A 22,265-nucleotide genomic window follows, 5' to 3' on the forward strand; every position below is an offset into this window, starting at 1 on the left:
TCACGCTTTCCTCTCCCTCCGCTCAATTAACCCGCAAAGTGGTCTAAAGTCGAGGTTCCCCGCCCAGAATTTTTATTTAATGTTAATTATTACAGAAAGCTCGTTCTGCTGGCCGTTCGCAGCCTCAGCACAAGACGCCGCCGCGGCCAGGATTTTGCACCGGGACGGTAGCGCCATGGACGTGACTCCGGCTCCATCATGAGCAAGCGGCGTCCGGCTCGCGGACCATGTCCCATGGTAAGGCGAATGGCGCGCGCCCTCAGCTGCGTCTCCCTATCCGCCGAGAGCGCTTGCCCCGCGCTCTTTTGGGCTGGCCAGGCGTCGGCGGGCGGACGAGCGGAGCACCTTTCCCGTCCCCTCAGCTTGCGACCCACCTGGCCTCTTCCCGGCCCGCGCCGTCCTCAGGGAGCTTCTCCGCAGCAGCTTCGCCGAGTGTGGTATCAGGTTTTGCGGGCTTCCGCCTCGCTTTTATCCCTTTTAGCCACCGGCGGGGCTTTCCCAATTTCTAAGAGAATGAAAGTGGAAGCGCCTTATTCCCAGCAGCTCTGGGAACAAAATACCCGGAATGTCCGGAGGGGAAGCCAAGGGAATTTAGTGAGAAGAGCAAGGCAGGTCGGAGCTAACCCTTGTGACTAACCCTCGGGGTAGGGTTTTTTTTTTTGTTTTGTTCCTGTTTGGGAAGCCTCCGGCGGCTGTACACCCACAATACCGAGAAAACCCACCTCTTTCCGACTTTGCCGGGCCAGATTCCAGCTGATACTGCGGCGTGGATTCCGCAGAACGAAACTGAATCGGGGCTTGTGTGCGCGAGTCGTTCGCGCTCTTTTTTGGGGGGGGGGGGGCTTATCCCAATAAATCTTTCCAAAGTAAAAAATAATAATAATTAAAGACAGTAGCGATGAAGGTGACATTTCTGAAGCAGTCGCGTTTGAGATGAATTTCCGATAGTAGCAATAGATGACAATCCTGATAAATGTGAGGTAGAGGTCTGTGCTTTACCCTAAAGAAAAACAACAAAAACAAAGGAGGTATGGAGAGGATTTATAGAGGTACAGAGTTTGACCCAAGATCAGGCTTCCGTGGGCGTTTTGCAAGCAGGTAACCTGCGTTTTGCAAGCAGGTAATCTGCTCTTTTCAAATGTCAAATAGAAAAATGTAACAGGATCTGAATTGCCATTATCTCAATATAATCCCAGAAGTTTTCACTCCCATGTTTGCTTAAGACAACATTTTAAAATAGGTTTTGTTTTTACTCACATTCTTTATTTTAACAGAAACTTAATCTCTGATAAGGTAAAGGGGAAAAGAGGCTTGTAATGCCTGCTGGAATTTATGGGGCTGCCTGTTATCTCCCTTCTGCTAGGCTTTCTGGAAGTCATGTGTCTGAGCTGAAGCATGTTTCAGTTTCATTGCCTACAGGTTGAATGAGAATTATAAAACTGCAAAGTGCCAATATTTGCTTTTAGTTCCGAGAAATCATGATATTGGACTATGCCCGCTGATTCAGTAAAGTTGCCAGCTGACGTACTGTATTGCAGAGGTATATTATATAAACTGGCTCCCCATTCATTTGACATTCATTGATGGGATTTCTGTGTAACTTTGCTCCTGGCAGCTTTTTGCTCAATTGCATGTTTATTCACATGCTCACAAATTCCTAATCTCTCTGAATTGTTGACCTGGCTATAAAAACAATGTAAGAAACTAAGGTACTGCTTTGGAGCATGTTGAAATTAAGAATTATTTCTGAATGTGCTGGGAATTGTGTTAATTATAGATTATCCCCCAATGACTGGTATTGTATTAATGATACAGTACACCCCCAATGGATTATCCAGTCAGACTAATGTCTTCCTTGGTGTCCTCGTTTTATATACAGCTAGTTCTTGAAGTCAGACCATAATTAGGTCCAGAATATCCATTGCTAAACAAGATGGTTTTTAAGTGAGTCATGCCTGATTTTACAACATTTTTGGTCACAGTTGTTAACCAAATCACTATAGTTGTTAAGTGAATCACATGATCGTTAAGTGACTCTGGCTTCTCTGATTGAAATTACTTGTCAGAAGTTGCCTGAGGAGGTTGCAAATGGCAATCACCTGATCTGAGGATGGTTGCAATTATAAATATGTGCTGATTGCCAAGCGTTTGAATTTTGATCAGATGACTATGGGGATGCTGTGACAGTCATAAGTGTGACGACCAGTTGTAGATCACTTTTTCAGTATCATAACAGTTGTTAAACAAATGGTTATAAGTTTAGGACTACCTGTTTACTTGTAGTGCCTAATGGAATATAAAGTGGAAACTTTTTTTCAGAAACAACAGTTTTATTTGAGCAGAAGGGCAAGCATGTAAAGAATTACCAGTATGTATCTTCTAAATCAGCAGTCTCCAGCCTTTCCTGCTTAGCGGGAAGGAGAGAGAGAATGGCTCCCTGTGAGTGCGAAGGGAGCTTTGCGCCTATGTGCTCAACCGTCACTGGCATGGCCCAGTCCAAAACAGGCTGCAGCCCGATAGTGGGCCACGGCTCATGGGTTCAGAATCCCTGTTCTAAATGCTACATAGAAAACTACAGCCTCATGTGTTTTCAATATGTGCAACACATGTAGGAATAAGGTTGGGGTTGGATTGCCCAATACACTGAAAGTAGCCGCTGATAGTCTATGTGGGATTACTCAACTATCCTACTGAGTTTAATCATACTTAGGACTAGGTAAGTGAATGGATGAACACAATTAACTATGTTAAGAATAATCTGTATTAAACTCATTGGGATTTTTTCCATAATTTTTTTTGTTAAAGATTTAGTAACAATAATAAGAGTAAAATCAAAAAGTGCTAAATAAGAAAAAAAAAGGTAAGATAAAGAAAAAGAAAAGAAATAAAGAGCCTTATCTTCATGACAATAAATAAAAACAAATTTTATAAGTCTCACATAAGATTACACATATCTCTACCCATAACACATTTTTTATTTATATGCAAATCACAAATCATAAACTGTCCAGTCCTGATGTCAGGAAAAAGTCTCCAAAGGGCTACAAGAGGTGTATAGAAAAAATGTCTTGTTTTAACCTTCGTCTGATAAATCAACCACGTTTTTGATATTTCTAATGTGGCAGCTACTAATATCTGGTCCCATTCTTAGAAAATCTCTTGAAGTATTTAGAATGTTAAAGCGCTCTATGTCATTTTATAATTTGCCATACCAATTGAAAACCAAATGCAAGTTTACACTCTGTCTGTCTGGAATTTTTTGTCCCTCTCGTGTGTAATATTTGAACTCATAGTCTCAAGTTTCTGTTACAACTTAGACAAAATACCTTAATTCCCATGAAATGCTGTTTATTAAATTTAATCATTTACAAAATCTTACAGTAAAAGTCTCAATATTCCAAACTTATCTAGATGCTTAATTTATCCTTAGATCAAAATCTTAATTGAGTTTTTTGCCATTTATTTCCAATTCTTTAAATTTTTAAACTTATAGTCAGTTTTCCTTTGTTCAGTAAGAAAGGTAAACTCACGCAAATGGCTTTTCAAACTTCTTGTTCCAAAATTCTCTAATAGCCTTAGTTTAGTTTACTTTATTGTCATTGCACATGGTACAACAAAATTAAATGTCGTCTTCAGTGTACAAGCTTTTGTTCTTATAAAGGTTTAACCTCCCCCTTTGCTCTTGCCGGATTCACTATTCCTGTCCTGCAGGGTGATCTATGTAGCCTTCTAGCACAACAGCTGCATCCTGAATGAGTGAATTAAGCCATGTTTCTGTGATTAGGAATACAGCAGTTCTTGATGTATTTAGTCTTTGCAATGTGTAGCCTTAATTCATCCATTTTGTTAGTAAGAGATCTTGTATTGAAAATAAATAAATGATTTCAGAAATTGATTAGAAAGAAAGGTTATCAAAGACGGTAAAGATGATAAATTAATTTCTTCATCTCCTAGTACTCAAACTCACAGGAAACTTCTCTTCACTATCTGGAGCACAAGTGGACAATCTCTTATCTTCTCCTTGCCCAGAGTGGTCCACTTGTTGGTTCTTTGGTCTTCATTGCATTTGTCTTCTATGCTTTAAGATGTGCTTAGTTCACCAAGTGTCTCTTGAGGAAGTCCCATCAGTGGGACTATTTCCAAGGATTACAATAGTAACACAATACCATGGTTACTCAACCTAATCTAGATTTCAAGTACTATAATTATAAAATATCTGTGTATCTTCCTATAGTATCTCTAATAATGTTTTTGTTTGATGTAGGTTTCTAGGAGTTCAAAATGGTTCATGAACTCAATAAGAACATTCCTTTAGGTCAGTGGTTCCCAAACTTGGCAACTTTAAGACTTGTGGACTTCAACTCCCAGAATTCTCTGAGGCAGCTCTGCTGGCTGGAGAATTCTGGGAGTTGAAGTCCACAAGTCTTAAAGTTGCCAAGTTTGGGAACCATTGCTTTAGGTTTATTCTAAGCAGCACAAGTACTACATAGAGTTTTTCCCATTAAATCTAGTTTCTATATTGTGTTAAGGCATTATGTGGTTCATTTGATTTGTTTGGGGCTGGCCATTTGTGGTTTATTTAATAAAAGTTGGTTAAAGTTTTAATGAGCAGAAGAAAAATAAAAACTATATTGACAGTATTGTAATTTTTATTAATTCCTATTATTGTATTCCCCTACAATAAATATTGTATGTTCAGATATTCACAGAAATACAAGTTTGAAGGGGCTATTATCCAATCCAATGCTCAGAGTAGGAATTTACCTTAGAGAATCCCTGACAGGTGGCTGGCTGGCTAATTGTCTTGCTTCAAGACACCTTTTTCAATAATTGTTTTCACTATTCAATTGTTCTAATCATTATCAGCTGACATTGAACTTTTTATAAGGAGATAGGAGAAGAATACTATTTCACCTATGTCTTGCACTTTGATACAATAGTGGCTGATTTTGACTTTCTGTTGTATGTTCCTTCCTGTTAGTAGGAATCTTAGTAATCTTTCTAAAAACTGAAAAATCTGGGTTCCTATATTCTTTCTATATAAGATTTAATTTCCAGGTCCTGATCATCTGTTTTGCTTTTCTCTGCATTGTTTTCAGTTTTAAAATGAAACTATTACTTCTTGTTATTTGGAAATTTAATTTCTTTGGAAGCAGCCTAAAATTATGCTTGTCTTTTAGCAGTTATGCCATACTGGTGACTCATTCAGCATATTATCATGTATAATTCTAGATATACTTTCACACATACTGTTCCAAACCCCATTAATATATGGGCGATTCCCTTTCCTCTGAGAAAAAAAATAAATTTATCTTCATTTAATGTCATGTTGTCCTTTTTAGTATATTTTTTTAACCTCTAAAGATAATTTTGCTTGCTGTTTCTCTGTTCTAATGTATTAGCTTTATGATAACTTTTATGTCATCTACAGTTATAATTAATACATGTGCCCTTTCTCTCTTCATCCAAGTTGTTCATGAAAATCTGGAAGAATACCGGACAGAGGATCTGAATCCTCTGGTATCCAGCCTGATCCCTCACTCTGGTTTGTATATTGTTTTCAAGTCCATACTGCAGTATATTATTAATTATAATTGCATTAATTAGGAGTACTTTATCAAATTCCTTATATATTTTTATCCATAGGGTTCCTCCAATATATTAGGATGAAAAAATCAAATTTAACAATGATATGTTTTGATACAATTATGCTAAATGTTAGTAATAATTCCATTTATTTCATGATACTTAGAGCAAATAATTTATCATTAATACTAAAATCTTTCCATTTATTGTATGTCAATCCCTGCAATTTTTTTTTACTTTCTCAAGGAAAACAGATGGTATTTGACTAGACAACTTCCATAGCAGTGCCTGTGGATGATTTGTAAATCCCTATAAATTTGAAGATCAAGGTCCTAACCCTTGCCTTATATTACTGTGAGGCCCAACTTTGAATATTCCTCCATCTCCCAGCTTCTCATAATGGCTTAAGGGAAACATATATACTGTTTTCAGAGAAAAGCGAGCCTTAGTAGAAATGGCATCATGCTATTTTGCTCTATTTATTGACCAAATTTGAATTGTGTTTGCCAAAATTAGTCTCCAAGCTGATGTTGGGATAATTAAAACCAATCATCTCTGTCTGCATGAGTTTCAAAAGAGTTTCCATTTGCTTGTGGAAGTGATAATTCACATCTCTTTATATGCTGAGTAATAGTGAAAATAAAACATTCCTTCATTTATTGGAATCATTCGTTTTCAGCAGGATCAACAAGTTCATTTCATTTCATTTCCCTTTATTTGTATGCCGCCCTTTTCCCTGGGGGGACTCAGGGCGGCTCACAGTTCAAAAAAAAGGGGGGGGGGAAGACAAACAACGTTCCAACATAAAGACAATACAACATATTAAAAAGAACACAACAGTCACACGATTCGAGTGGGGTTAGAATCTAACCCCAGGCCAGCCGGGACAGCCAGATCTTTAAAGCGGCACGGAAGGATTGGAGGGTGGTGAGGGTCCGAATCTCCACGGGGAGTTCGTTCCAGAGTTCGTTCATTTCCTTAGATTTCTGAGTAGGTGTTGCTATTTTTACCATAAAGTACATTTCTTCTTCAATTTTTATTGCTTCTGTTGCTTCTGTTCCTTTTGAACAAGTTGTATTTCTCACCTGTTACATTCTGAGAATCATTCTGCCATGTCTCAGTTATCCTATTAACATCCTGTTTATGTTTCTGCAATTTAAGCTCATTTTGCTCATGTTATTTATTTTAAACATGAGTATATGATAACAAAGGACATTAATTTTATTCTATATTTGTTCTGGATATTAAACCCCTGGATCTCTAAATCCCCAAAAATTCATCTTCAAAGCTCCCAATGACATTTAATATGCTTCAGCCAAGGACTTTGTTCCCAGTCTATGAAATACAATTTATAATGTGGTAGCAGTGGCTTTGCCATCCAGGTAATGAAGAAGCCAAATCACTCCCATATTTTGTACATGGTCATTTGCTTGCAGTATTGTCATTTCCATACTCAGTTCTCCTCTATAACCTGGATCACATTTCCTGAGTCAAAGATGCAAGTTGACAAAGATTAGTTTCATTTTTTTTGTAGTAAGGAGTCATGGCTATAGATAGATTATAGGGCGTCCTTGACTTACAACATTTCATTTAGTGACTTCAAAGTTACAGTTAGTTAGTTTAGTTTAGTTTTATTAAACTTGTATGCCACCCTATTCCCCGAGGGGACACAGAGTGGCTAACAAACTAAATAGGGAAAAGGGGAAGTACAAAAAACAAGAAGACAAGACAAATACAGAAAACAAATTAAAAACTCGTCAACAGCCGCAACAATTCGAGTGGGGCTGGGAACTCATCAGCCCCAGGCCTGCCGGAACAGCCAGGTTTTAAGGCTTTGCAGAAAGCCTGAAGGGTGGCAAGGGTCCGGATCTCCATGGGGAGATCGTTCCAGAGGGCCGGAGCAGCCACAGAGAAGGCCCTCCCCCAGGGGGTCGACAGTTGACACTGGCTAGTTGATGGAATCCAGAGGAGGCCTAATCTGTGGGATCTAATTGGTCATAGGGAGGTAATTGGCAGAAGGCAGCCTCTCAAGTACCCAGGTCCGATACCATGTAGGGCTTTAAAAGTAACGACTAGCACCTTGAAGCACGTCCGGAGTCCAATAGCAGCCAGTGCAGCTTGCGGAGGATAGGTGTAACGTGGGTGTACCGAGGTGCACCCACAATCGCTCGCACGGCTGCATTCTGGACAAGCTGAAGTCTCTGAATGCTCTTCAAGGGCTGCATGTAGAGCGCATTACAGTAAGCCAGTCTTGTAGGTCACAAGGGCGTGAGTGACTGTTCTGAGTGCCTCCCGGTTCAGGTAGGGACACAATTGGTGCACTAGGCGAACCTGGGCAAATGTCCCCCTGGTCACAGCTGACAAATGATGCTCTAAAGTCAGCTGTGGGTCCAGGAGGATTCCCAAATTGCGAACCCTGTCTGAGGGGCGTATAATTTCACCCCCCAGCCTGAGAGTTGGAATACAAGGCCAATTATTGGGAGGGAAAAACACAAGCCACTCGGTCTTGTCGGGATTGAGTGCAAGCTTGTTCACACCCATCCAGACCCTAACAGCCTCCAGGCACTGACACATCACGTCAACCGCTTCACTGAGTTGGCACGGGGCAGACAGATACAACTGTGTATCGTCCGCATATTGGTGGTATTTTATCCCGTGCCGGCGAATGATCTCACCCAGTGGCTTCATGTAGATGTTAAACAGGAGGGGGAACAGGAGCAAACCCTGCGGCACCCCATACTTAAGGGGCCTAGGGGTTGACCTCTGTCCTCCAACCAACACCGACTGCGACCTGTCCGAGAGGTAGGAGGAGAACCACCGAAGAACATTGCCTCCCACTCCCACCTCCCGCAACTGTTGCAGAAGGATACCATGGTCAATGGTATCGAAGGCTGCTGAGAGGTCAAGGAGCACTAGGACAGAGGCATGACCCCTGTCCCTGGCTCTCCAAAGATCATCGATTAGCGCGACCAAAGCAGTTTCTGTGCTGTAGCCAGGCCTGAAACCCGACTGAAAGGAATCTAGATAATCGGTTTCATCCAAGGACCGCCGGAGCTGAGAGGCCAGGGACATTGAAAAAGGTGACTTTTTCACACTTAGGACTATTGCAGCATTCTGATCAAAATTCAGACTTGGCAACTTCTTGACAACTGATTATGACAGTTACAGTGTCCTTGAGTCATGTGATCAATCTTTTGCAGCCTTCTGACAAGTCAATGGCAAAGCCAAATTCATTTAACAACCATGTTATTAACAACTACACTTACTAACTTAATAACTGTGTCAAGAAGGGTGGTAAAATGGGGCAAAGCACACTTAACAACTGTCCTGCTTAGCAACAGAAATTTTGGGCTCAATTGTGGTCATAAATTGAATACTATCTGTATCTGCTTTCCTCTTATATGTAGGCTGTTTTCTTTTAAACCTGATCCATTGTTCCTCATCTGAAGACTCAAGAGTCCTGACATATTTCTGAGCTCCACTGTATTACAATACATCTTTTATCTTCTCCTATTATATTGAGTTCCACAGCTGTAATGAGTTGGAATTAGGCATAATATTTCTTCTTAAAAGGTCACAGATGGTGCATATGTTTGGCAGATTTAGTTCTTGCCTGAACATGATCAACAGAAGTAAAATAAGAAACTACTTTAAAAAAGAGCTTTAAAACTCATATCACTTGTTTTTAATCTGTTGTTTTATTTGTAATGTATGTTCCTTTTTGTAAGATGGACAGATGTACAAATTGGATAAATAAATAAATAAAATTTATTGTGCACCAGACTTGAAATGCGAAGAAGGTATAACAGATTTTTTAAAAATTTCAGTTTAGGTTAGCAATTGAAGACAAGTTGCTGGGATGATAATAAGGAGTATTTGTTGGATTTGCACTGCATTGGATTTACCCTGATTTATTGTCAATAGTCTATATTCAAATGAGGCTGCAGTTTTTGATAATAGCACCTCTTAATTGAGTATATGATTATTCTTCTGGATTTAGTTAAAATATTTTTACATGATACTCTGCTTAGATTACTTATTATTGCACTACCCTACATTACATTATATAATTACATTAGATTACATTATTATTATATTAATAGGAGTTTAGAATGAGACTTTCGGGGATCACTTCAATATTATGAATTCAGTGTAATTTAGTGTAATTTAATTTATTTAAGTCCATCTGTGCAGAAATTTAGAAGTGGATCTCATTTGTTTAATATGCATCAGGATGTTTGTTAAAAATGACTATTAATACCATCAGAACTCATATTTTATGTAACTATTATCTTATCTGAATAATATCTAAATTGAATTTATATAGTCTCCTCCCAGTGACTATCCTAAGTTATGATGAAAAGCAGATGTAACATCACCTAGTTTTCCCTACCTATTCCTTCAATTTCTAGCTTTCTTTACCATCTAACCTGAAAGGTGCTGATGAGCTCAAACATTTTATAATATTTTAATTGATTTAAATCTATTTGGCTATTATGTCTACATAATACATAACATAGTACCTACAGATTGACTTTTTAAAAGGATTTTTGTATATCTGTATGCAATCAGAATTTTCATCAGATAGAAATAAATTTGAGTGTATTAAATGAGTGACTACTTATCATGCCTTAAAATAGTGTTTTTTAATGCTGTTGAGAACCATTACATAAAATTTTGCAAATGTATGGAATATGCAGTCTATTTTTGTCTTTTAAGCATTCAGAGAATTCTCATTTTCAATGATTAAATTTATAGTAGCATTTGTGATTGGTTCTCTGTTCCCTCTAAGAGCCTTTAGAGCAGGGGTCAAACTCACGGCCAGCAGACTGGTTGCATCATATGCTGGCCCCGCCCGGTTTAGTGAAGGGGGAAAAAGTTCTGATAATCACGTGACACCGCACGTTTGACAACCCTGTTCTAAAGAACTTTGAAACTAAATTGTATGCAATAGCAATAGCACTTAGGCTTATATACTGCTTTATAGTGCTTTACAGCTCTCTCTAAGTGGTTTATAGAGTCAGCTTATTGCCCCCAACAATTTGGGTCCTCATTTTACCCTACTCGGAAGGATGGAAGGTTGAGTCAACTTTGAGCCTGGAGGGATTTGAACTGCCAAATTGCAGTCAGCTGGCAGTCAGCAGACGTAGCCTGCAGTACTGCACTCTTAACTACTGCGCCACCAAGGCTCATGCAAAAAAATATTAATACAGAATTAATTTAGCAGTCCAGGCATAAAATGTCAAGTGGGCTTTGGCACAACCAGCTGATCGTTAGAGCCTTTGGAGAGATGGAACTGACATAGTGATTGAGCTTCTCTTACCTCCATATGTAAAGGTGTGTCTGAGGTTCTCAGCAGGTTCTGGCTTACTGTTGAAGATCTCCCTACATACATTGAATGCTGGCCAACTAATCCATAAATTAAGAATGACTATCATGGGGGAGTTGCAGGTTGCTATTAAATCATCCATGGACTCTCTCATTAGAATGAGTCTTAAAAGATTGTTGTAAACTTTCTAGTGAGTAGCATCATATAAACAATTAAAAGTCAATTCTCCTGTTCTTTGTTTTCTGAGACTAGATGTCATACATGTATATATGATGTTCATAGAATCATAAAGCTGGAAGAGGCCATTGAAGTAATTAAGTTCAAACATCTGTTGCAAGAATCCAAAATAAAACATCTCAGATATCTATCTAGTATGAACACATTCAATTAAGATACTTTTAACACCATGATTGAATTTATTGTCCATAATGCTAGTAACCTTATTAGTTCATTTATGCCATTCTAGATACAACAGTTAAACTTTATTAATATCTTTATTTGAATTTATATGGTGGTTCTTCATTTAACAGGGTCTCGGAAAGCTAACATAGAATTAAAGCCAAATCATCATCGTCATCATCATTAGATGGAAAAAAAAATGCTAAATCCAGTTTAAACATCCAGCTGACCGCAATCACCATAATAATGTGGCAACTAATATCCATCTCACAGGACTCCTATGCTCAGGAAAATAGCTTACATAAACTTTAAACATTTCACTCAATCTTTTGGTAGGCAAATGCTCAGCTGAATGTTTTGTGTGGAATTGAGTATCATAATGGATTGGGCCACATTATAAATCAGGAAAAGATGAGGAAAGAGTGCCTTATTCTTAGTTTTAAGAGCAATTTTGAAAAATAGTGATCTCTTGGTATTTAGCTGATCATAACAGATTCTAGGGACTTTAAAAACAATCTTTGGTGCTGTATGTCATACATTTAATTTATTGTGTATTTCCAGTGCAATATCCTCAATTTATAACCATTCGTGCAGCAACTACTGAAGTTACAACACTGAAAAATTGACTTTCAAGCAGTCCTCGCATGGTCAACCATTGCAACATCCCCAGTCACATGATCAAGTCCAGGTGTTTGGCAATTAGCATGTATTTGCAACACTGCAGCATCCTGTGTCATGTGATCACCATTTGAGACCTTCCCAGCCTGCTTCTGACAAGCGAAGTCAATGTAGAAAGCCAGATTTGCTTAATGACCGCATGATTCACTTAACATCATCAGCAATTCACTTAACTGGCATAAAAGGTCATGGAATTGGGTGCCTCTCACTTAACAACTACAACTAAATTTAATTTCTTTGGAAGCAGCCTAAAATTATGCTTGTTTTTTAGCAGCTATGCCATACTGGTGACTCATATTCAGCATATTATCATGTATAATTCTAGATATACTTTCACACATACTGTTCCAAACCCCATTAATATATGGGTGATTCCATTTTTGGAGAAAAAAACATTGAATTTATCTTCATTTAATGTCAGCAATTCACTTAACTGGCATAAAAGGTCATGAAATTGGGTGCCTCTCACTTAACAACTACCTTGCTAGACAATGGAATTCTGGCTCAGATTGTGGTTGTAAGTTGAGGACTACGTAGTATTGAATATTATGGCATGTTAGCATGTATGATACTGATGCTCATGGTAATACAATGCAATTCTGATTTAGCTTCTTTAAGGGATATCTTCATGATTCTGCCATTGTTCTTAGTTCTGGTACCAGAAGCCTCATCTGATAATATGACTGAAATCCGAAAGAATTATCGGTATATTCTAGTTCCCGTTGTTGAAAGTCTGGTGGGTAGCAATTTTTTTTTTGCATTTAAAACAAAGCTACAATATTTCTTTACAAGACAGTTTTAACATTTTAATCATCTGAAGAAATGACATGAGAAATAATTTATGTAGAACTTGCAAACAGAAAGATAGTACTGGTCAAGAAAAAAAACCCTTAATAAGGGAAATGAGGTGATGGGATTTAAGCCTGTCTTCCACTGCTTATAAATACCGTGATGGAAATGTAGATCCTATTGCAGTGGTTAATTTGCGTCAATTACTGCCTGGTCTAGAATAATTACTACTTCTGTCATTTCTTCTTCTTCTCTTAGGACAAATGTATTGGCTTCCTAGGTCAGTTTGTATTTCATGTAAATCAAGCATTTGCTTGATGAGTTTTTGATATGGATTACAATCACCTGAATTCCTATCAGAGTATGCAAAAATGGGCATCAAACAGAGGACCTTGCATGAACAATGGAATTTGTTCAATAAATTGGACCAAATATCTGGATCATCCTCTCCCTTCCTGCGGTTTTATAAGACCGGATTTCCAAAGTGAGCCAAATTCTTAGATTTATAGGAGAGAGTAACTTTTTTTTATGCACTTGGATTATGCAATGACCCAGCATTAGTTCTTAGTCCTACAGGATTGAGACTAGACTGAGTAATACTTATAGTAAGTAAGTAAGTAAGTAAATAAATATGCTTAAGTAGTAAGTTAATTTTTTTTAAAAAAAATTAGAAATTTCCTATCCATCAAAATGAAAATGAGTAAAAGTTACTGCAAAGAAATATAAGATGTCCCCTGAACTAGAAATTGAATAGTACCCTATTCCAAACCCTATACCAACAGTCCTTATTTAGTGACCTTAGGACTAGCAACTTTATTCTTAAAGTGAAGTGGTTGCTAAATGAAAAAATAATAATGTGACCATAACTGCGCTTAGGATTTTATTTCAATTTATTTTTCTTTTACCTTTCCTGGGAAGGTTGCAAATACAGGCATAGGTTGCAAAGTTACTTTTTCATCACTGTTATAAGTGCAAATGGTCACTGTCTGAGGCAGTCACTAAGTGAGAATTACAGTATTTTTGTGATGTTTTCTCGTACTGTCTGTATCTGTTATATGCAAAACAAACACTGAACTACTCCCCATAAGAGATATTTCTCTTTGAAAGATAATGTATCTATATGTCCGTGGTCTTTGTTTTTGATATTGAATGTATTCTATAGACCAGCACGCAATGCTATACAAAAAGATAGAGCTGGTTGGTCACTTTGCAAGAAATTGTGTTAGGATTTGTTTTGTTGCTGTCTGAGAATTGGTCACTGGATTGGACACTGGAGTTAAAATAGTTGTGCTACGATGCTTTGGAACCTCCCACCACCCTCCCCTGCAGATGATAAAAGTCCTTTTACAGGCCAACAAGATTTCTTTCAGGAGAATAAGAATGATTTTGCAGATTTGTCTCTATGCTGTAGCGCCATAACTCCAAATCTGCTTCAGGGGGTTGGCAATCATGGAGTCATGGTGCAGGGATGATATATAGATAAGAACAATTGGGAAAAACGTGCCCCTCTTCAACTCTGGTGATAGCAGCTTTTGCTGGATGAAAGGGCATCCTAACAGCAGAAGGAGTTCCATGGGATACTCTCCATTGTTTTCAAGCTTTCAGCTTAACTAACAGAATCCATTATTGAAACTGAAATATATATAGGGCATCTCTTTTTATCTACAATTAGTGTAGTGATTAAAATAATGGACCTTGGAGTATAATCCTTGGACACAGAAGTCAGTGAGGTTTAGGTTTATTCGATTTATATGCCGCCCTTCTCCCAAGGACTCAGGGCAGCATACAACATTAAAAGAAACACACAATACAAAAGTTTTTTAAAAAAAGAGGTGACTTTGGGCTAGGCATTTTCTTGGTTCACAGAAAGGTTGTTGTGAGGAAAAAATAGAAGAAGGAAGCGTTATGCACGCTACCTTGAGTTGTATAACATTAAGGCAGGAAAAACCATCTACTGAATAAATAAATTTAAAAATTTATTTCTGCATATTTGGTACATTCCAAAATATCCAGGTATGATTATTTATTGATAACTTCATTGTTCATATAAACCAATTTAAATATTTAGAAATAATCTAAAAAGTTAATAACTCTAAGTTAATATGTTAGTAACACTCCATAATTTAAAACTAAAGAGTAATATTCAATACTCAGATGTAAATTAATATAGTGCATCTTAAATATGATTTTTTTAATAGGAGCAACTCATTAATAATAACACCATATCCAGCTGTAACATCAGAAGATGTAACCCCTCTTCACTTGAGGTAATGAAGATATCCCATGAGATAATTTGACATGCCAATTTATGTAGCAATATGTAATTGTTGGGGGTTGAATCTGAATTTTCAAGATGTAAGGATGTTTTGTAGCATTTGCCTAATAAAGCATTCTGGAGTATTCATTTACCACCATTTTGGCTGGTCATCAAAAAGGTATAGCGCAGCTATGAATTTTTTATGTGTGTGTGCACGCCTGCATGTACGTGAATCTATCTATCTATCATCTATCTATCTATCTATCTATCTATCTATCTATCTATCTATCTATCTATCTATCTATCTATCTATCTATCTATCATCTATCTATCATCATTTGTCCTGGACAAAATATGACAATGGCTTTATATTCTTTGAAGGATGATGTTTTAGTCACTTGAATCTAATATTTTCGATGCAGGATAATTTTGTAAGCCCTGAAAAGGTACCTTGCATTTTGAGAATTATACTCAAGTATAGTATAATAGTATAACTATTAGACAATGCTAAAAGGTTTGGCTTAATTGCTTTTTATTTAATACATTAACAAAAATTAACAAAAATTACTTTCCGGCTCTTTGATAAGAGATTTTAATCTTTCTTCACTGCTCCTTCTGTGCAGGATAGGAATTTAAATAATCTAACAAAAAGAGGTATGGGAGGAAGTACATTGGTGATGAATAGCCTTTCAGAATTGTGGAATAGGTATTGCCCTTTATTTCTCAACACTACATGGAATTTGACATCTATAACAAGGGTTGTGTACTGTAACTATCTTTATAATAATTTGACATAAACATTGTACTTCCATGCAAAAATATAATTTTGTTTTCTCTTTTGAATTTGAAGTGAAAAATTGCTCCCTTTTTTGCTTCAAATTTGAATTGGTAAAATATTAGACCAAAAAGTACTTCAGCAATTTCTAACTTTAAAATGGATTCATTTTTGAAGCAGTTTTGCACATAGAAAGCTAAAGGGGATAGATAATAATGGGACTGGGAATCCAAATCACCATGTGACTACAGAGTTCATTATGTGGTTCCGAGTTAATCTCTCTCTCTCTCAGCCTAAAGCTCCTTGGTTAGGAGAAAATCATAGACAACAATTAATAATGAATCATTTTTGGTAATGAGAATGCTACCCCTGCCAGACTGAACTGGTTGGGCGGATACTATGGGAGGCAAGCAGTCCTTTCAAGTAACCTGGCCTTATGCTATGCAGAACTTGATAGATACAACCTATAGGTAGGTAAATGCAGTTAAGGAAAGAGCTTAGTTGAAATAAAGGGAATAGCTGTATTGTGGTCCTCATTTCTTAAAAAGGCTACGTGTTTCAGGCTAGAAAAGGCTTCCTCGCAATAGGAGACATAACAGCTTAACAAAAACAAAAACTAATAGGAGCTTTAATTCCATTGTAACAGTACACAACACCTGCATGAGGGCAAACTTCCTGTTAGCTGTTTTAAAATTATGTAGAGCTCAATATATTACCTCTTTGTCTGTCATGTATTTAAGAAGGTGCTTTGAATAGAATGCAATCCTAATGCTGGCATGAAGTGTTCATCAGTAAACTCTTGGATAGTTTCAATTGAAAGAAACTTATTATACCACAGATCATAGGAAGCATTCCAGATTAAAATGTACACCTAGCTTGACAAAACATTGTTTATTAGCATCAATATTTGTAAACAATGTGCATCTGTGTGCTTTCCAGTCTTGTTGCCCTGGAGAGAGACAGCTCTATTTTCTTGACCTTTCTTGCCATGTAATTTGAAGAATAACTAACATGGTTATATATAGAACATAGAGCTCCAATTTAATATGATACATTTCTTTGCAGAATACAACCATAACATGCCTTACAGAGTGTCTGAAGATAGAGACAAATTGTACTAACATTAATCTTGAATTAAAGAAGACCATGCACTTGGCTTCAGAGTTGTCAACAGAAATATTAAAGGTATGTGTTTAGGAGAGTTTCATTGCTGCCTTGTTCTATTGCCTTTTATTAGCTTAATAATTTTTTAAAATGCAGAACAATTAGAATTCATGGTGGTAACTGATAACTCATTGTATATTCTATGGGAAGAAAATGTAAAACTATAACTATAGATCAAGACGCAAATGGTGGAAACTAATCAAGGAGAGAAGCAACTTAGAACTGAGGAGAAATTAATCAGTGGAACAATTTGCCTCCAGAAGTTGTGAATGCTCCAATACTGGATGTTTTTAAGAAGATGTTGGATAACCATCTGTCTTAAGTGGTGTAGGGTTTCCTGCCTAAGCAGGGGGTTGGACTAGAAGATCTCCAAGGTCCCTTCCAACTCTGTTATTCTAGTCTATTTTAATTCAGGAAAGATGCTTATAGTGAGATATATAACTATAATTCACAGAAATTCATTATACTTAGATACCAAAAAGTTTAGAATACTCAGTGCATTCAAAACTAGTTCAAGATATTTAGATTGTAGGATTATTGGAATAAATGCATTGTAGTAATATGCTCTCATATAGCTACCTAAAGAAGTACAAAAGAAAACAAAATAACATATTTTCTTTAGAATTTTTTTCATATGTAAGCACTAATTGCCGTCATTCACCTATGAATACAATAGCGTAGCTCTGCATTTTCCATAGCATTTTCATCAGAAAGTGACTAATTCTAGTCAAATTCTGTCAATATCTTTTAACTGGCAACAAAGGTTAGATCTTTTTTTACAGCCACGTCTAACTGAATTACATACTGTTTATCCATAAATATTAGTTATAAACAGCTTATACCTTTATGTTTTGATCTAGAATCATTCAGATACCGTACAACCACGTACCACACCACACCACAAGAGCCGGTGTTTTCAAAAGTGCAAGAGAAACTTCAAAAAATGTGATTTTACCCATACTTTATGTTGCCTAAAGAATGTTGTTACAGCCTTCAGTTCCTGGTGGAGGAAGTTACATCATCATAGTTCTTCCTAAAGGGAATAAAGTGATAAGTAAAACACTTAAGAGCAGCTTTTATAATCTTGATATACATCAGACTCTTCTACAGAAAATTATGCAAATATTCTCTGCTAATGCCTTGACAAGATTGTTGAATTTGTTCCATGAGTCTCACACCAGAAAAAGTTGGAAGAAGAGAAGCAGGCTGCCAACATATCAAAGCTCTCAAGTGCTAATGAAAGTAAAAAAATAAGTCAATAGAATGAATGAAATGTTCCATATGTATTGATTTCTGTTTTACAACATATACATGTGCTGTATATATTTTGCATCCTAAGAAATCTTCACCAACGTAAGGATTCCTGAACATATTGTCTTCAACTAGTTATTAGATTTGGAACGAAAACCGATAGTGATAATTGAGAGCAAGATAGCAGTCTGGGGAATGGTTATGACAAAGGTACAAATAGACAGCTTGTAGGAATTAGGACAATGTATTGAAAAAAAATATAATTTCTTTATTATATGGAAGTCAAAGGTTTTTGTTGTGGTACTTCGTAAAAATATATATATTTTTTAAAAAAACCCATCAGCCCTGTATAAATGTTTATTTAATACAATACCATTATGGTTGTCTTTAACTTGCAATTTTATGCAACTGTTTTTATAGTATTAAGTTAGCTATAATTGTGTACTCTACATATTACAGTAAGTAATTAACTATGCTCAATTGCAGCTGTTCTATTTTTTTTTAAGCTATGGGAGAATATTAGAGGATGAGGGCAAAGTATTTGCTTGTTGGTAGAATGCCCCTTAACTGACATTTAACAATATAAGTATTAGGGATATTCAAATGTTTCAATTTTAGAAAACTGTAACTTGAAACATCCCATTTCATATTCAGGCTTGCTGGTCTAAACACATTGGACATGCGCTGAGCCTGAAACATTTATGACAAGTGTTTCATGTCTCTCAAAATAGGACTATATCCTGATGCAACACTTAAGAGTCACAATGTTGAAATACTTCGGATTCACAATGTTATGTCTGCTCTTAAAAAAAACCATCTTAAAATCTCATGTTCAGAGATTAAATTAACATTTAGATTGCATAGTCCTAGCAATTTCAAGAGAAGGCAGAGATACTGGACATGTGAGCAGATATAGGAGATACAAAAATCAAAGCAGGGCTCTTCCAAAGCAATTCCAAACTAAAATGACAATTCTAAACCTTGTTAAATTATTCAAAATGGAATAAATAGCATCTTTATTCATTTGATTTAATCTTAAAATGTATGAATGCAAGCAGTGTGTTTTCAAAAATGTGAAAGCTCCTTCAGGTTATCTGTTGGTGCCTTTATGGACATGTTCATGATGTTCTTACAAAAAATATGAAAGTACCTAGTCCCAGGTTTTTGTCTTATGAAGATTCTCAATCATTCAGGTCATGGGTGCCCCAAAGGGCAACTGGACTTTCCTGGTTCTTTTTTCTTTGAACTAATCTCAAGAAGCTTCTTGGATGAGAAACAAAATATTTTCAAAGAAACCCCCCTGAAGAAAATCTAGCTGCCTTTTGGAAGAAGCATCTCTGGGACTTCTAGGATGTTGTTTTGACTTCCCAGTCCACCTTATGAGTTCCTGGCAGTCTTGCTTAATAGTATTAATTAGTTGGCCCTGCTTAGCTTTTTTCACTTGTCAATATTAAAAAGAAGATGCATAGCTCTATAGAAAGTGAACTCTTGGAAGAATAGGAGAATTGGAGTTATAACTCACAGTTCTAGCTTATAATTACAATGAATGGAAAGTTTTAATGAAACCAATCACAATATTTGAGAGGGAGCAGGGCAATTTGAGACAATATGTTGGCAGAATTCTCTCACACTGGCAACAGCCCTACAGAACTCAAAAGTAATCCATTTTTCTCAAGTTTCTTACTTCCTACTTAATTTCCACAAAATTTATATGCAGAAAATGTACGTTGTTTTAATCTTATCTCCACATTCTATATTTTGGTATGTCTTGAATCTAGCATTTGGCTGTTGGACCTTTTTTTGGGGAAAAAACCTAACACCCGATATGTACAACCTGAAAAGAAGAACCATGTTCTCAAGCATGGTTTCTGTTTCTGTTTATCTATTCATTTAGTAAGTTCATTTATCAATGACATAGCTAATTTGATTCAAACATCAGCTTGCAAACACCATTATCCTTGGAAACAGTATTGATTCAACTCAAACATTTAATGAAAAAAGATTTAGTAAATTTGTACCAATTCTCATACTCAGTTCCAAAGAAAAGTACTTTATGTTCAGTTCCAAAGAAAACTACTTACGCAGTTTTCTATTTTTACCAACTCTCCTTCACATATTTATAAAAACTTCAGGGGAACATAAATATTTACTATTAAATATTTTTCCCCAAAGAACCATGGCTATGGCTAGACTCAACTCCAATAAACAAGAACATAGCTCTAACTAGTATATTTTTATTTTCTTCCACTACCTGTCAGATACAGCTTTAAGTGAGTGGGTAATAAAGCTACTCAGCTGCCCAGAGTCACCATGAGATGAACAGCATATATATTTTATTAATTAATATATAATATTAGTAGCTCAAAAGACCATGTTTTCAGAAGCAAAATTAAATCAAGTAGAATCAATTAGTCCAGGTAAAGAAATCTATCTGGCAATTTCATATATCAACAAGATATGATTTGTATGGATTTGTCAAAAACAGATGCCAGACTAATTTTATTTCTTTGACAAAGTGACAAAATTAGTGGGCCAGAGGAATGCTGTCTATATAATTTATTTGGACTTCAGTAAGGCATTTGATAAAAGTAGACCATGACCTACTACTTGACAAAATTAAAAAAATGTGTTAGAAAGCATCACCACCAGATGGATTTGTAACTGGCTGACCAACCGCACTCAACATGTAGTTCTCAATGGAACTGCATCTACATGGAGAGAGGTATGCAGTGGGATACCCCAGGGCTCTGTTTTAGGCCCAGTACTCTTCAACATCTTCATCAATCATTTGGACGAGGGGATAGATGGGAAACTCATCAAATTTGCAGAAGACACCAAGTTAGCAGAAATACAGTCCACACTCTGGATGATAGGCTTAAGATACAAGGATCTTGATACTTTTGAATACTGGGTGCTATCTAACAAAATGAAATTCAATGGTGAAAAAAGTAAGGTTCTACATTTAGGCAAGAAAAATAAAATGCACAGGTACATTATATGTGGTGCCTTGCTCAGTAGTAGTGACTGTGAGAGAAATCTTGGAGTTCTAGTGGACAATTACTTAAATATGAGCTAGTAGTGCGCTGCCGCTGCCAAAAAAGCCAACACAGTTCTCAGCTGCATAAACAGAGGGATAGAATCAAGATCACGTAAAATGTTAGTATCATTTTATAATGCCTTGGTAAGCCCACACTTGGATACTGCATCTAATTTTGGTTGCCATGATGTAAAAAAGATGTTGAGAGTGTGGAGAAGAGCAACAAAGATGATTATGGGACCGGGAGCTAAAATATATAAAGAACAGTAGCTGGTACTGGATATGTCTATGAAAAGGACTGGGGTGACATCATAGTAGTGTTCTGATGCCTCAGGGGCTAGGCAGGGGGTTGGACTAGAAGACCTCCAAGGTCCCTTCCAACTCTGCTATTGTATTGTATTATTGTATTGAAACTGATCAAGCAAAGAAGCAACTTAGAACTAAGAAATTTCCGGACACTTAGAACAATTAATCAGTGGAACAACTTGCCTCCAGAAGCTGTAAGTGCTCCAACACTGGAAGTTTTTAAGAAGATTGAATAACCATTTGTCTGAAGTGGTGTAGGGTTTCCTGCCTAAGCAGAGGGTTGGACTAGAAAACCTCCAAGGTCCCTTTCAACTCTGTTGTTTTAAAGGAAGGAGATCCATTTCATGGAAAGATAGGTTGTTCTTTGGTCTTAGATTGCCACTCTGTAGATCAGATTAAGACATAACTACATAAAACCCCACAAATATTGAATTTGGAAGATTATTACATATATTCACAACTGATGAGACATTTATTACTGTAATATTTTCTAGAATTGTTTTAAATGATTGTTGAATGAGGGTTATCTGTTAAATCAATTTATTCTGAAACTCATTTTTACATGTTAACGCATTTGGTTCATTGAATAGAACCATGTAGATTTCTCCATTTACTTCAACTCTGTACATTTCCCTTCTGGTCTTATTCATTATGTATATAAATATTTGATTTGGTGATGGAAGAACTGACGTCT

General features: G+C 36.6%; 1 protein-coding gene across 3 annotated transcripts; it reads left to right on the forward strand.

Annotated features, from left to right (window-relative positions):
* The first annotated feature begins 52 nt into the window (after positions 1-52).
* Positions 53-22,245, forward strand: LOC148049163 (uncharacterized). Of its 3 annotated transcripts, none has more exons than XM_087706926.1 (6): positions 53-237; positions 5,471-5,545; positions 12,601-12,728; positions 14,980-15,048; positions 16,879-16,998; positions 17,838-22,245. In XM_087706926.1, exons 1-6 carry the CDS (start codon positions 228-230, stop codon positions 18,012-18,014), a joined length of 579 nt encoding a protein of 192 aa, XP_087563052.1. In that variant the 5' UTR covers positions 53-227; the 3' UTR covers positions 18,015-22,245. The 3 variants fall into 3 exon arrangements, with proteins under 3 accessions (XP_087563052.1, XP_087563053.1, XP_087563054.1); XM_087706927.1 differs by having other exon boundaries at positions 12,643-12,728; XM_087706928.1 differs by lacking the exon at positions 5,471-5,545.
* Positions 22,246-22,265: the final 20 nt, after the last annotated feature.

Source organism: Thamnophis sirtalis, unplaced genomic scaffold (assembly GCF_051295495.1).
Source record: "Thamnophis sirtalis isolate CommonGarterSnake01/CBP01778 unplaced genomic scaffold, rThaSir2_p1.2 scaffold_2, whole genome shotgun sequence".
Lineage (NCBI taxonomy): Eukaryota > Metazoa > Chordata > Lepidosauria > Squamata > Natricidae > Thamnophis > Thamnophis sirtalis.

Excerpts from the sequence above, each read along its gene's own strand:
- LOC148049163 (XM_087706926.1), top strand. Across the intron at positions 12,729-14,979 it reads TTCCCGTTGTTGAAAGTCTG|GAGCAACTCATTAATAATAA; the intron begins GTGGGTAGCAAT and ends TTTTTTTAATAG. Across the intron at positions 16,999-17,837 it reads TGTCAACAGAAATATTAAAG|AATCATTCAGATACCGTACA; the intron begins GTATGTGTTTAG and ends GTTTTGATCTAG.